Genomic DNA, 17,216 nt, shown 5'->3' on the forward strand with positions numbered 1-17,216 from the left:
ATTTTTTTATGTTAATGTGCTTCATTTCATAAGAAAAGTTATATTGAGATATTTTTTTTGTCCTTCTATTGCAAGATATTTTTTAACTTGCTATTTAATCAGTATTAATAATTTTTTTAACATTTATTTACACATATAACCTTTTTTATTTTATTAAACATACTCAACAAATTTATATTTTATAATTAATGTTTTTATATGGTGTTAAAAATGCGTCTGCACCTTCTTTTTATGGTGTAAAAAAACCTTTTGCATCAATAGGTCCTTATCCAAAACGACAACAACAAGAAGCAGAAAAATCATCCACCCAACCACACACGTGCCTTACTGGCGCGTATACCCCAACATACTCTTATTTATCCCTCTGTACTCTGTAGCCTCTGCATCTAAAAACACAAAATCATTCGTTCATCGTCTCTCTCTAAATTTAAAATGTCGATGACGCCAATGGCTGCTGAAACTGCACTCCCGAACCATTCGGCATGACGGTCAAACTCAAAGTCAAAGGAAAACTTAAAGTACTCTGGGTATCCAACCGTGAGAATGCAGAGGAAGACGACGACGACGACGAAGACGAGGATACACCGTCTGATTGAAGACGAAGGCATCGTGTTACTGCCGAGATGCTATGATGCTCTCTCTGCTGTCAATGTCGAGAAACCGGATTCGGTACCGGTTTTATTTCGGGTTATGCTCTCTCTGCTTCTCTACTCGGCAAACCCGACTTTGGCCTCCTGACGTGCGTGGACCACCACTTCTCTCTCTACTCACTTGATGAGTACTTGCATTTGTATAAGATTTTTAACATTTCTTGGATTGGTTTTTGCAGGCCACCGGAAATGGCTGCCACGGCTAGGACTGTTTGTGCCCCGGCTCCGCTCATACCCATCATTGCTGATGCTGGTAAAGTTTTTGTTTTTTTTTAAGAAAAACTTTTTTTTTTCAATTTGGGTTTAATTATTATTTTTTTTAAGATGTAATTTTGTTGTATAGTGATTATTATTTCTGATTATAGATAATTAGCATGTTTCAACGTTGTAAAAAAAATATGAGCTTGTTGTGGCTTGATGCCAACGTGAATATATTGTTATCGAAAACAATTTAAGAAGCTATTTCGCTGATTATCAAAAAGAAAAAAGTTATTTTATTCTCAACGACCTTAACTTGTAAATTGTAATTGTAAATGGCATGCTGGAAAATACTATAACTTTCTGTCGGGGTGTAGAAATCAGAGGAACCAGACTTGCTTTCAAGTACATTTGCATCTATGTCATCTTGCATTACTTGAAAGCATAAACTGGTTAATTAAATCTCTTAATGTCGACTTGAATGTCTTATATTAATAATACACATTACTTTTTATATGAACCTCGGGATTTCTCCTATGTTTCTGCTTACTTCAGATACTAGTGGTGGCAATGCTCTCAATGTTCAGAGGACTGTCAAAGACTTGATTGCAGCTAGTGTTGCTGGATGCTTTCTAGAGGTGCTACTTCTGTAGATTTCTTTTGCAAATGATGATGGCAACACGGAGTTGTTCCTTCCTTTCATGGCTATACACCAACTGATTGAAATTGATTTTTCTTCCAGGATCAAACATGGCCAAAGAAGTGTGGTTAGAATCACCACCCCTTCGTTGATGTTCGTTTTGACTGTATTTTTCTAAAAAACTGGAGAAAACAAATTCTGAAAAACTGGAAAAATTTCCACAAGTAAACGCAAGCTTGTGTTTTCAGTAAGCTGCCTCCAATTCTGATTATTTTTCTTCATGTGTTCAATTGCAGGGCATGTGCGTGGCAAACAGGTATTCATTTCGATTTCTAGTCTTGTAGTATAAGAGATTCTGCTGATTTTTCCTTAGACACCAGCTTTTTTATTGGAATAGCGCATGCAAGGAAGCTAGATGTCTGTAGATGTCTCATTTCTGTAGATCTCTTTGTTAAATTGATGTAATTGTTCCTTCTGGACAAAAATTTTAAGGATTTACTGTCTTTACATTCTCATTTTCTTTGCTTCCTCATTTTCTTCTTCTTTTTAGGTTATACCTGCAGAAGACCATGCTGCCAAAATAGCATCTGCCAGAGATGCTGCTGGGGATTCTGATTTTTTCCTTGTGGCTAGGACTGATGCACGTGCAACATCAGCAAAAACTGGTCTCTCAGATGCCATTTCAAGGGCTAATCTATAAATGGAGGTATGCATCTTGTGTTATTTTACATTCTTCTTCTGTTGATAGGATGTTCGAATTTTTATCACCATTAAAGTGGCATTCTGTTGGTTTTATGCTAGTATGTTGCTTTCGATTGGAAGCGGTAAAGGTCTTCATTCACGAGTCACACTGACCACAGTTTTCAAATTTCTTTACTACTGGCCTACGCCAGTGTTGGCTGAACTTTTCTTCATAAACTTATTGAAAATTCTACATCCATGGAAGAGGAACATGAGAAAATATGTGTTATTCCCAGACTTAGAGAAGCATTTTATTCTAAAATTTCTCTCCTTTTGTATCCCGCATTGTGATTTGACCACTGCTATTATGTCCTCAAGGTTGAGGCCTTTAATTCGTTTGCAACCAACAGCAAGTGATGATTCCATCTAAAGCCATTTACATTGAACTATATATCAACATATGATTTTCTAATTTCTTAGTCTTTTTATTGCAATGCTTCCTGTTCCAATATTCTGTGGACCATAGAAAAACTCAGTATCCTCCAAATAACGGATCCTTTAGCTTAAGAGAACATAATTTGGATATTTTAGTCCTATATTTCCTTTCTATTTGATAAGTAAATGTGTTTGTGTGAGCTCCATAGTGGATGTCTGCTGCATTGAAGCAGAACAACTCTTCTTTATTTTTATTCTTTTTGCTCCATTTACTTTCAAGTATCAAAATCTAGGGTCTGTTTGTCAATGAGAATGGATCGGGGGAGGATGAATATGATAAAATGAAAGGGTGGATAGGTAAAAGGATGGATGTGAACCCATCTATGTAGTTGTTTGGCTAACATGGGAGGGAGGGGTTAAAGTTATTCCGCCCAAATTATTAGGATTGGAAATTACAAATGAGGAAGAATAGGAAAGGTCCTTATCCTTCTTCCTAAAAAAAGTAAACACCCGAGCCTTAACAATTCATCCCTCCCCTTTCATCCATCACTTCCTCAATCCCCGCCTGACAAACACAACCTTAGACGTTTCAACCAGCCATGTACTTCATTTTATCTGGTATTTATCTCTGCAGCTGATGAATGTTTTGTACACTCAATCCTCATTTAATTTCGTAATAATTTAGTTATGTTTTTGTTAACTTTACTCTTTTTTTTTTGTTACTTTGAAAACCTAATTTCTAATAATTGAAGATTAAAATTAAAAAAATATGAATTAAAAAAAAAAAAAAACTTGAGTCAATCAGGTTAACTTGTAACACGAGTCATGAGATTAAAATAACCACATAGAAAACAAATCATGAAGCTCAATCTTTCAAATGTTAAAGAATAAAATAAAATTTAAATTTTAAAGAAAAAGTACAAAACAAAAAAAAAATTATTACAATAAATAATGTTTTGTGAGTTTATGTACACTAAAACTACTATGTCTTTTAATTTTAGTTAATTGACATTTGTTGAAATTATGGTTGTGTAATATATCAAGCAATGTTTCTAACAATAGCTATAAGTATCACAGATTTAATATTTATTATGTTCATATGTTATTCATTGCTAAATTTAGATATTTATATTTTATTTATCAGTTTTGAATATCAATTATCCAAGTATAATTTATTATTTAATAAAAAGTAAAAGAGTAATGTGTGTGTTGATGATACACACACTATATCATTGCCTGCACTACAACACTTCGGGTAAAATCCAAAAAAACAATTATGTAAAAAATATTTAAGTATTGCAAATGTATTTTTTTTAGCTAAAAAGAACTTAAATTATATGAGAATTGATCTAATATGATATGTTTAACTTGATATATTCAAAAACAACTCGAATGATAATGATACAGTATGTCTAAAAAAAATATCAAGACTATTTTTTTAAAAAGATATTAATATGACAATATATTAGATCAACTTGAGTTAATCTATTAAATCTATTATCTAGGTTATGAGACCTTAATAACCTATAGAAAGCAAATCAATTTATTTATTTTTTTTTATTAAACTACATTCTCAATCAATCCAATATTGAAAGATGAAACAGAAACAAAATTCAACTAAAAAAATAAGTTGAGTTAACCTGTTAAACCTGGATCATGAGACTGGAATAATCTCATAGAAAGCAAATCAAAACAAATTATAAACCTCAATTCCCAAACAACCTAATGTTGAATGATAAAATTAAAAAAATGACACAAAAAACCAAGCAAGTCAACTGGCCAAACTTATGACTCAAGTCAAAAGACTGGGATAACTTCATAGAGCGTAAACCAAAACAAATTATGAAGCTTAATTCCCAATCAATCTAATATTAAGGATGAAATTGAAAAATAAATCAACATAAAAGGACAAAAATAAACCTCAAATCAACTGGTTTAACCCGTGACCGAGGTCATAAGATCGAGATAACACCACAGAAAGTAAGTAAAAAAAAATATGAAGCTCAATTACCAATCAACCCAATATTTAAGGATTAGATTGAAAAAAAATGATAAAAAAATCGACCTAAGTGAACTTGAATTAACCTACTAAACTTTGGTCACGAGACCGAAATAACTTCATAGAAAGAAAAATAAAAAAAAATTATGAACTCAAATTCTCAATCAACCCAATATTAAAGGATAAAATTAAGAAAATAAAACTATTCAATTAAAAGGACAAAAAAAACTTGAGTTAACTCAGCTAACTTGTAAAACTCGAAAATCGGGTTATGAGACCAAGATAACCCTATTGAAAGCAAATAAAAAATAATATGAAGCTCAATTCTGAACTCAATGTTGAAGGATAAAGCTGTGAAAAAATTATTAAAAAACAAAAAAAAATGGCATAAGTCAACACGATTAACCTGCAAAACTCGGGTCTCAGGTCATCAAAACGAGATAACTCCATAAAAAATAAATCAAAACAAATTATGAAATTCAATACCTAATAAATTCAATATTGAAAAATAAAATTTAAAAAAAAAAAAAAACTAAGTTTGAAATTTTAAAAAAAAAATCCTTAAAAATTTTATGGATTAAAATGAAAAAAAAAAAAAAAGCAAAACTGGCATTAAACTGTTCATAATGCCAAAACCTTTACTGTGTGATCATTGTAAAAAGAGAAAAAATCCATTCCCTACGTCCTTCACGGCAAAGAAACCTTAAATATAAGTGGATTACACAGGTCCGTTCCCTGTTCACGGGTGGCCAACTGATCACCCGTGAAATTGTTTTTGTCACCTTTTTATTTAGTGCAACCACCACGCTACCATTTCAGTGGCGAAAACTTTTTCTACTTGTAGCTGCTCATGCTATGTAATCAAGTGTCCTTATACAGTCCAAAGGACACCCTTTATAGTCCACCCAGCTTCATGTTCTTTAATGGCAGGTTATCATATCCTCAGCACTGAAAGCCCAAGTTAGTGCCTATAATGGAGTTGTTGGCGTCACCTTTAATCAATGCAGATATTTTGTAGTCCCCGTTTTGTCTTCATGTTTTGCCATTTTTCAAAAACATATAGGACCCCTCAAATTCTTTATTTCAGTAAATCTCTTATAAAAGGCTATGTTTTTTCTTGCTTTGTATCCTCACATCAATCTTCTCACTCAAAACTTCAGCTTTCTTTTTTACAAGCAATAGTTAAACATGGTTCAGGGAAGGGGCAGTGCAGATCTAGTGATGGTTACTGTGGCTGCACTCCTGTGCTTAATGGTTCTCACCGGGCACGTTCACGCAGCAACTTACATGGTGGGTGGCTCTGGTGGTTGGACCCTTAATATGGATAGTTGGCCGAAAGGCAAGCGCTTTAAAGCTGGTGACACCCTAGGTAAGTTCCGACACATTCTTTTTCTACTGGTTAAAGTCATGCAGGAAATGGTCATAAAGAAAACTGGAAAATGCCACGTAGTAGTTGTTAATAATGTTAATAGACAGAGACACATGAAAAAGAATATTGATGGACGAAAATTTGTTGAGAACTGGTAAATTAAGGGAATCAAGAAACAGAACCTGTGCATTTGCTATGTATCATGTTCAAGAGGTGATCAAGCTAAATAACAAGGCTGTTTTATGTACATTCTCTGGTGAGATTTTTCAGTATTCACTTATGATCCAACAATCCACAATGTGGTGGCCGTGAACAGAGGAGGGTACAGCAGTTGCATCACTCCAGCGGGTGCAAAAGTTTATAAATCAGGAAAAGATCAGATAAAATTACCAAAGGGACAAAACTTCTTCATTTGCAATGTTGCAGGACACTGTGAATCTGGGATGAAGATTGCTATTAATGCTGCTTGAACCTTTGGCTTAAGGTTATCTTTCTCTTAATTTAACCCTGTATTAATAGATTGTGCTACGTGTGTTCATGTGAGGCTAGCGTTTTCTAGAGTGATGATGGGACTGGAAATAAACCTGGATGTTTGTTGCCCTGGAAAAATCTCGAGTGCTGTCGAACCTTGTTTAAGGTGGAGGCGCCATCGCCAGTGTTAAAGATTTAAACAGAAATGTGGGCTGCTAGATATTATGGCCTTATGGGCCTGCCTTGTTCCTTTCGTTTTTTAAAAAAAAAAAAAAAAAAAAAATACTGATTTGAGATTGTATTGTGTTCAAGACAGTTCCGCTTCTAGAAATGGGTGGCTAGGATAGAGGAGAAATGGGTTCAAGGATTTTTTCTTCTTTTTTTAATTTAATGGTAATTTTATCACTGCAATGCAATGGATGTTTAGTCATTAAATGAAATATAAAAGTAATTTTATAAATAATTATACAATTTTTGTTAATTTTTTTTATGCCCAAGAGAATATAAATTATTACACATGCATCAAAGTTATAACGTAAATTGAATAACATAATATCATTAATTTAGATTGAATGATGATAATAAAAATAAATAAAACTTTTATAAAAAGGGTCAAAAAAAAAATCAAAAGAATAAAAATTATTTGAAAAATATAATATTTGTAAATTTAAATGGAAGGATGAAATTGAAAACAAATAAAATTTCTATAAAAGGGTCAAGAACAAAACCTAAAAATCAAAAAAATAAAAATCAAAGTTGAAATATCAACAATAACGAGAGTCAAACTGTAATTTTTTGGAGAGGAAAAATAAAAAAATAAAAAAACAAGAAAGGTCTATCAACAACAAACTAAACCACCTACATCAACACAAGCCGCTTTAAATGGAAGAGGATATGGTGATGCACCTAACAATATGGCGAAAAAGCATTTCTTGACATCGGGAGGTGCCACATCTGCAACCCAAGGTGTGAGGGCACCTCCCACGCATCTCATAGTATCGTATACTCACACTAGCCTTTTTATATATGAAATTGCTCCTAAGATGACTTAATTAATGAAAAAAATCATTGTGGAAAGTCAGAAACGCACCTTGACTCCATGTTTAATTTTTTTAATCTTAAAGGTATTTTGGTCATTTCACCATGCATTTTACTTGTTTATTATTTTTAATTCTTGGAAAAATACCAATCTCCCCCCTAACTGACATTATAATAACTAAAAAACCATTGTAAAAATATAAAAATACCCTTATCACGACATGTTTAATTTTTTTTACTTTCAAAGATATTTTAGTCACTTCACTATACAACTAATATGAGAAAATACTTATCTATCCCCGCTTAATTTGGTACCGACAAATAGGCCATATAAAATGACTTTAATACCCTCAATGGTCAATGTTAAGTTTTTTAGGTGGAGGGGTAAAGTTGTTATTACATTGTTCAAATTAACAATTTTTTTAGTGCAAAGCTCCAATGTTTTCTCTAAGGGGTTTAGCTTCTTTTTTTTTTTTTAATAAAAACCTATGAATTGAATAATATTTTCTAAAATTTAAAGAACTAATTATTTATTTTTACTATAATATATAGATAATAAATTATAATTATATAATATACTAAAATGAAATGAAAAAACATTGTGCATGATTGCTTATTCTCTCTACTTTTATCATGGACGATATTGTTCAAGCTGTTATTCTTTTTATTGCGGTCATCGAACCTTGTTTGTTTGATATTTTATTTTTTATTGACTTTGTTTTATATATTGAGATTTGTTTTTTTTTTTCTTGCATGATACTGTGTAAATGGAGTATTTGAGATTATGTTGGTATTAAATGTAAAATCAATATTATGAAATAAAATTTTAGATTTATAGTTTCAAAATTAAATTTAAAAAACAACAAAGTTTTAAAAAGATTTTTTTTTTCATTTTTATTGTTAAAATGCATGGAAAACTTCACTCTCAAGTCCTTAAGGTTTTATTTTTTGCATATCTGGTCCCTATTGTTTTATGTTTTTTATATTTCAATTCTAAACTTTGTTTTTTCACATTAATCCCTAGATATATATTGAGAGATGAGAGAAAAAACCTAAATAATCATATTTCAATTATAAAAAAGACACATATTGATGTCAATGAATTCATCTTAGAAAGGATAGTTTCATAAAGGAAGTTTGGATTTTTAAGCTTGTAAAAGAAAAAAAATAAATCAGGACCTATGAAGTTTTTTTTTTATTTGATTTAATTTTGAATTTTTAGATCGATTATAGGGTGTTTTGGGGTTGAAAATAAATTTAGTAAGGTTTTTGAGATGTTTTTTTCGGTTTTTTTATTCCATAAAAAGGTTTTTAAAAAATAGGGTTTTAAGGTCTAAAAATGTCATATTTTTTGGCATTGAAGATGGCGGGAAACTACAACAATTGACGACACATCATTTGCCCTTATCTTATTCTAAAGAAAAATACCTTTAACGGACAACGTGTCATTTGCAAGGCCTGACCTTTCAAATCCAGGTGTGTTTGACATTTCTTTTTTCTTTTTTGAGGGGGGCTAAGCTTGTGGGTCCATCCTTCTAGACCCAGGCACTTGGTTTCTTCATTCAATTTTTTTAGTTTAGAATAAAACTCACTATAAATAAAATTATTAAAATAATATTTAAAAAGCTATTCCATTTTTTTAAATAAGATTATAGTTTTTTATGGTAATACTAAAAATTACTTTGTAAATTATTATATACGAACCTCATATAATTTTTTTTAAAAAAAACTTTACTTATGAATATTCAATGAGAATAAATTTTTATTTTTATTATTATAATTCTTTACATGATTTTTTTAGATTAATTTTTTTTTCTATAATTGTGTAATAATTATCAAGTCATGTTTTTTTTTGGTTTTTTTTTTTAAATTACTTTTTCAAGTTTTTATTGACAAAGAAATATTTATTATAAAAAATCATGTTCTTTTAGAATAAAAAAGAATTACATGAATAAGGCAAGGGGTTTGATTGAAAATATATTTTTCTGTTAAATTAAAATAATTTAAATTTTCTTGAGTATTTATTTTAATTGACCTTATTTTTTTATTTTAAAAACATCTTGTTAATACAAAAAAAAAATTAATCAAAATATAAAATAATACAAGAATAAGAAAATGAAAATAAACCTCAAGTTAAAACCAAGATTCATTCTAATAAAGCCACTTTAAGCCAGAGATGAGACCTGCAAGCAATTTCTGAATAAAACACTACCGATCACGGTGGTTGCTATATGTAATAATTGTTTTTATTTTATTTTATTTTTCAAAAAAGTCGATAAAGAATAATTTAGTCCACTACTTATTTGTGGTTATCATATCCTAAGATGCTAAAAAATAAAGCTTCAATGATGTCTACTTGACTAAGAATACTATTAACTAGATAATTTTCAAGGATGAATTAATTTTTTTTATATATATAAAATATTTAGATGTTGTTGATGTGTTTTTAGTAGAAAACAATTTAAAACTATATAAGATTGATTTGATATGAACTAATTGACTTAGTAGGTTCAAAGAAAATTAGATGAACGATAAAAATATAATTTAATTAAAAAAAACTCAATCATATATTTTTTTTTAAGTATTGAAACGATAACATATTAAATCGACTCGGATCAACTCAAGTTAATTTGTCAAATCTGTTATTTAGGTCATGAGACCTTAATAACCCTATAAAAAACAAATAAAAAAAAAATGCAACTCAAAACTCAATGTTATATGATGAAATTTAAAACAAAATTTAACTAAAAACATAAGTTGAGTTGACTTAGGTTATCCTTCCAAACTTGGATCATGAAAATGAAATAAAAAATAAATTATGAAGCTCAGTTCACTATCAACCCAGTTTTGAATAATGATTTTTTTAAAAAAAACATAAAAATCATCAAAGTCAACAAAAACAAACTCGCGATCTGATTCATAAGAATAAGATAACCTCATAGAATTCAAATTAAAATAAATTATAAAGTCTAATTCTCATTCAATCTAATATTGAAAGATAAAATTAAAAAAAAATCAACTTAAAAAAACAAAAAAAAAAAATCAAGTCAACCAACTTAACATGTTACTCAGATTATAAGACTGTGATAATCATATAGAAAACAAATAAAAATAAATTATGAATCTCAATTCTCAATCAACCCAGTATTGAAGGATTAAATTGAAAATAAAATTAAATAAAAAAAGAAAAAAACAATAACATGAGTCAATACGGGTTAACCTATCAAACCCAGGTCATTAAATCATAATAACCTCATAGAAAAAAAAAATTAATTATGATTATGAAGCATAATTCTCAACTAAACAAATATCAAAAGATAAAGTTGAGAAAAAATAAATGTAAAAACCAAGAAAGAAAACCCGAGTCTACACAACTAACCCGCAAAAACTTGTAATCCGAGTCATAAGACCAAGATAATTCTGAAATGGTTTTTTTAACCATTAGAATCAATCACATGTATTGTTCAAAGATAGCAAAGCAATTAACGCTTGCACAATACATGTCACTTTTTTTAATTCTTATTTAATTATTAAAACACTCAAGTGACTCCACCCAACCAATTAATTAAAACAACAACAAAAATAAATAAATACTCTTTAACTTAAAAATAAAATTATCGGACACAAATATCTTTTTACTATACAATAATATTGAAAATCCAAACACAAAATACTTGTTCTTTCCGCCGGTTAATTTTAGAACACCAAAATTATCTAAGGACAAAGATTATCTAGCCTTTAAACACATTATAAAGATTTTTTTAAAAAAAAGGCTAAGAAAGAGAAAACATTGTTCCCGTCTGGTAAATTATATCTGGGCTAACAATATTTTCTTCATCTCTTTTAATTTTGTTTTTTAATAATATAGTAGTTTTTCCATTGTACGTCTTTTCTATATATATATAGCGTTGGCATTGACTTGGTATTGATCGGAAGAAGAATTGGTAGCAACAGGTTCGTGTCTTACCGCTGAAAAGTCACGCGAGCTATTTTATTTTATATATATATATATGTCAATGCTATATATATATGTATAGACTTTTCAGCGGTAAGAAAAGTCAATGCTATATATATATGTATAGACTTTTCAGCGGTAAGAAAGTCAATGCTATATATATATATATATATAGCATTGGCATTGACTTGGTATTAATCGGAAGAAGAATTAGTAGCAACAGGGTAGTTTCTCACCGCTGAAAAGTCAAGCATTGGCTTGGTATTAAAGAGACGAAGAATTAGTAGCAGCAGGGTAGTTTCTCACCGCTGAAAAGTCACGCGAGCTATTATATATATATATATATATATAGCATTGGCTTTTCTTACCGCCGAAAAATATATACACACATATATACAACAGCGGGGGCATGGTAAAGGCATGGAAGGGCTATAGTTGAGGTTAAAATTTTATTAAAAATATATACGTATTTTTAATTATTGATTAAATTATTAAAAAAATTTAAAAATTTGGAGCTTTTTAATATGATGCTTTAATTTGGGTTAAAATTTTTGAATTTTTGAAAGAAATTCAGAAATTTGATAACAAAAACACAATTTAACCAGTTTTACGTTATTAGGCATAATTTTCAATCCGACAATCAAATTGAACTGAAGTTTTACGAGGGATCTTAAAATATATCGAGTTAAAATTTTAGGAAGAGCGGAGCTTGATAGTGTTAACAAAAAAAAACCATCAAATAAAAGCAAAATAACTCATTAAGAATAAAATAGTTATCTATCATTAAAAAATAAAACAAATCAACTCTTCCTTCCTTTTATATGTTGCTTGACTGGACAGAAGCATAATAGGCAAAGAAAGAAAACAAAAAAGGAGAGAGAGAAAGAGAGAAAAGTAAGAGAAAAATATATATAAAAAAAATCTAAGGAAAAAAAATAAAAAAAAATGAAAGAATAACCTTGTAAATTTATAAAGTCTAACTTATAAAACACTAATCTAAAAAAGAATCAAGTGAAGAAAAAATTGAGAAAAGGAGAAAATTTTAATTAGGTTGACATAAATTGTTATTTTATCCGATTGAAGGGTTGTTACAATATCGATTCAAATTCGATTATAAATGAATTATATTTCATAAAAACATCGAAGGATGTAACTTTAATAATGAGTTTATTTTTACCTTCACTTTAATTTTATATATTTTTAAATTTATTTTTTAATATTTTAGATAGTGTATTTGAATTAAAATTTTACTGTTAACTTTAAAAATTCATATACATAAGTTAATAATTAATTTTTGAAAAATTTTATATATTATTTAATAATCCATAGTGACTCCGCCCTTGCATATATACACATTTGTTTCACCAAAACACAATCTTCACACTTCTCCCTCGTCATTTCCTCCCTCCATTTCTTCACCCTGCGCCAAAAATTCACTGGAGACAATAGTCATGGAGAGAGAACAAGAAGAGATGCAATTTCTTGGGGTCTTTGGCATATACAAAGAAGCCTGCAAGATTATCTTCTCATGGAGAAAGATCTTCAGTCAGATAACTCTTGCCTTGATTCTTCCCCTATCGCTCATCTCCCTAGCTCAAATCGAGGTATCCAATGTCCTCTCTGGAAAGATTATCAATAACCAAGTAGAGTTACTTGGAACAGAAGCTGGCACGAAGAGATACAATAAACTATCCGATCATATCTCCTCGGAAGTAGCCTATTTTTGGCTCTTCAAAGTTGCATATCTCATCCTTAGTGTTATTTTCTCTCTTCTTTCAACCGCGGCTGTTGTTTACACCATAGCTAGTATCTATACTGGCCGAGAAGTGAGTTTCAAGAAGGTTATGAGTGTTGTCCCCAAGGTTTGGAAGAGGCTGATGGTCACCTTTATGTCTATCTTTGTAGCTTTTTTCGCATACAGTGTGGTTGCTATCCTGGTTTCTTCGTTAGTGTTGATCATTGCAAGTTTTGTTTTTATCGGATTTACCAATCTCAAAGTCTTCTATTCGTTTGGGATCGTTCTGTTGGTTCTGTTCTTCATGGGGATTGTGTATATGACCATAGTTTGGCAATTGGCTAACGCCGTGTCTGTGTTGGAGGAGGCTTGTGGGTTTAAAGCCATGACCAAGAGCAGGGCCCTAATCAAAGGTAAGATGTGGACTGCTATAATTATATTTTTCATGCTGAATTTATCTTCTGCAGTAATTCACATGGCATTCCAGAATCTAGTTGTTCAAGGGGTATCGATGAACACGGCGACAAGAGTATTATATGGGGTAGTTTGCTTGTTGATGTTTCTTGGTTTGTTTTTGTTTGGACTTGTTATCCAAACAGTGATCTATTTTGTTTGCAAATCGAACCACCATGAAAATATTGAAAAGTCAGCTCTGTCGGATCACCTTGATGTTTATCATGAAGAGTATGCGCCATTGAATTTCAAGGATGTCCAGTTAGAGCAATCTTATGTTTGAATTTGCACGAGGTAGAGTAATAATACTTTGATATTGTATCAAAATATGACATGGTTTTCATAAATCAGTGTCATCTGTAATTCTAAGTTGTTGATGGTTTTCATAAATCAGTGTCGTCTGTAATTCTAATTTGTTGAATCAGTGTCATCTGTAATTCTAAAAAATTACTACTTTTCTTCTCTCAATCAATATCTTTATCGATTAATTGCCGTAAGAAAATTAAAAGTCCTCCTCAGCTTTATGTGTTTGACCAAAAGGCCTCGTAGAGCGGAGAAAATTGAAATTACAAGTGGGCTCTGCTCTGAAACTTCCAAGCAATAAATCCCACTGTTTCAACAAAATCCCACCATATAGCTTCTGGATCACCATCTCGTTATTCCATGTTGTAAATATATTATATCGGTGCATAATGATATTTAATTTATCACAATATGAATATATAAATTATTAAAAAATATTAAAAAAAATCTTAGAATGCTTATAATTTTAAATTCATACATATGCAAGAATAAAATTCAAGAGAAACATGCATGTTTTCAACACAAATATATATAAAAAAAATACATGCATACTAAACATATATTTAAACTTGTAATTGATATGAAAACAAAGTCTTATTATACATACTAATAATAAAATTAACTATGTTTAAATTAAAATAAAAAAAAAAGTACTTGATTGATGAAACACTTTAAAATAATGAATATTTTGTTGTTATCGATAATAAATCATTTATTTTTAATGTTTTATTATTCATTACTTGTGCACTTAGAATATTTATACTATGCCTCTCAAGATTTCACTAACATCACTTTGATCTAGATGCACTTTCAAACTAAGGTTTTTGAAACAGTGAATCATCTTTTAATAAAATGAATTTAAACTTTGGATTTTTATAAAGAAAAATAAAACATAAAAAGGAGAATAAAAACACCAAGAATGAGTTGAGGAAGAGTTCATAAAAATCTAAAAAAAAAAATCATATTAAGCTCTTCATTCACCTCTTTTTTTTATAGTGAATTTTAAAAGTTAAAAAGTTAAAAATTAATTCTCACTATTCAACATTTGATCAGCTACCATGACTCGATAATTAAATTTGAACATGATCATAAATCTATTTTTTTTAGTGAAAAACTATTAGACTCATATCTAAATTTTTTTTTTTTTATGGTTTAAAATATTATTTTATAATAAAATCAAGCCCAAATCCAACATTCAAGTGAGTTTAAACTCAAAACTTACTTTGACTAGGATCTCTCATCTTTAAAAATTTTGAGTGACTTTTAAGATCAATTTTAACTCTTCACCTATTCAATTTATAAACACTGAAAAAAAAATCATTGCGAAATATAATTCTGTAAAAGATTTTGAGTCTTATCAAAACATGTCAATCAATAATTATTTAAAATTAATTTTTTATTTATCCACAATTTATTTAAATCATCTTAATGTCCTATGTTAAACAATATGTATTTAATATTAAATTTCAATAAATTTTTAACCTCAAATATACCAATTAACTATATTTTAACAAATTTCCCAACACATCCGTTAAACAAGGAAAAGCTTAGATGGGCTCAGAAAATGCAACCGAGAGCTCTTGGACAAGACTATGGCAGGCTGGCCCTGTTTGGACTGCTTTTTCTTTCTTTTCCCAGCCACGGTTGTGTTGGTTCCTAACCCATTAAATCCAATCGATGGAGAGCTCGACGACGAATCAGTGGGGTGGAAATGGTGAGTTTAGCCTACAATCAATGCTTGATATACTCATGGCTGGCGTCTTAAATTCCCAGTTATTTATCTAGATATATTTCCTTCTTCTCCTTTTTTTAAAGAATCGGGTATTGGATCAGTATGAGCAATCCGACCAAAAGCCATCACATTGGAAGAATCATCAATTTGACCAGCTCGCATCAAGCTCGATCAAGAAGGGATTTTTGATGATCCAATCCAAAACATTAATCTCAAGACTCCAAGTTCCAGCAGATAGGATTAGCTACGAAAATATCATCAATCTGTCATTTTCAATGTTGGCTTTACCAATATATTCAGCCAATTTTATCATCTACATTATCTGCTTACAGTTCCGATGTTTCCATCCGAACTTCAGTCAGATTAGCTAATGAGTTTCAATAAATGGCAGGAAAAAAATTATAACAAAGAAAATGAAATAAAAAAGGTGTTTTGAACATTAAAAAAGAAGGTAAAAATTAATGACAAAAATGATAGGTTTTTGGTTTTAAATTCTTCTTAAAATTGAAAATATATAATAATGAAACAATTTCTTTTTTTAATTTTAGTTATTTTCTAATATGAATTAATTTTTTTTTTTTTGCAATATATATATATATATATATGTATTTAATTTTTCCTTGTTCCTTTTATTTTAATCTTTATCCGACTTTCAATATATTAGCTAATTTGGATGGAAGGATGACGTTGGGATAATAGTATAACATTAAAGGTAAAAGCAATTCAATTAATTAGTAACAGGTAAAATTCAAAACAACTGAGCCAATCAACGGCCTTTTTGTTAGCTAGCCTACCCATGCATGTAATCAACTCAGCCAATTAGTGAATCTCGAGGGAGGATAGAGAACAGAGAAAAAAACAGTTCCGCTAATAACTCATTCATCAAGACCAGGACGAACCGTTTCGTGAGAAAGAGGACTTTTGCACTGTGAAAAAAATTTTTAATGGTGAGGTTTTAAATTTATTTTTTAAAAATTATTGGTTTGAGTTTTATAAATTTTAGAATCATTGGATGGTTATATAATCGTTAATCTCAGGACTTATAAAATTAGTCAAGATACACGTAAATTGATATTATTAAAAAAATTCTAAAATTATAAAAGACTAATTTACCTCTTAACCAGCCTTATTACAACAAAAAATCCTTCTTATACAAAATACAAAAGTGCCCCATAAAAAAACTTCAATTAATTTTAAAACAAAGGTTATTTTAGTAAATTGATTGTGCTAAAAATATGAAATCTAAAAAAAAACCCTAGAAAGTAATTATCTGATATTTCGTTTTCACGGGTAGTGAGAGTATTTTATTGTTCTAAAAGGGGGGGAAAGACCTTTAAACCGATACAAAATAAAAATAATAAATATATCATATGAAAAATACCATTGAAGTTAAACCATTCTGAAAACAAGAGCTACTGATTCTGAAATAATAGACAAAATAAGTTGAAATTAGCGTTTTCAGCTGAGTCATGCAGTCGTAAAAAACTAAAAACACTTCATTTTACTATATTTTAAAATAAAAAATATTTTTAAAACATCACCTCCTACAATACCCCC

At 29.7% G+C, this 17,216-nt stretch overlaps 2 protein-coding genes and 1 pseudogene across 2 annotated transcripts; all 3 read left to right on the plus strand.

The window, feature by feature from the left end:
* The first annotated feature begins 368 nt into the window (after window positions 1-368).
* Window positions 369-2,993, plus strand: LOC118051193 (carboxyvinyl-carboxyphosphonate phosphorylmutase, chloroplastic-like; annotated as a pseudogene).
* A 2,164-nt stretch (window positions 2,994-5,157) lies between these two features.
* On the plus strand, window positions 5,158-6,740 carry LOC118028076 (basic blue protein). Its single transcript, XM_035031627.2, has 2 exons — window positions 5,158-5,972; window positions 6,243-6,740. Exons 1-2 carry the CDS (start codon window positions 5,792-5,794, stop codon window positions 6,440-6,442), a joined length of 381 nt encoding a protein of 126 aa, XP_034887518.1. The 5' UTR covers window positions 5,158-5,791; the 3' UTR covers window positions 6,443-6,740.
* A 6,055-nt stretch (window positions 6,741-12,795) lies between these two features.
* On the plus strand, window positions 12,796-14,092 carry LOC118027983 (uncharacterized). Its single transcript, XM_035031526.2, has one exon. It carries the CDS (start codon window positions 12,888-12,890, stop codon window positions 13,905-13,907), a length of 1,020 nt encoding a protein of 339 aa, XP_034887417.1. The 5' UTR covers window positions 12,796-12,887; the 3' UTR covers window positions 13,908-14,092.
* Window positions 14,093-17,216: the final 3,124 nt, after the last annotated feature.

This window comes from Populus alba, chromosome 14, assembly GCF_005239225.2.
Source record: "Populus alba chromosome 14, ASM523922v2, whole genome shotgun sequence".
Lineage (NCBI taxonomy): Eukaryota > Viridiplantae > Streptophyta > Magnoliopsida > Malpighiales > Salicaceae > Populus > Populus alba.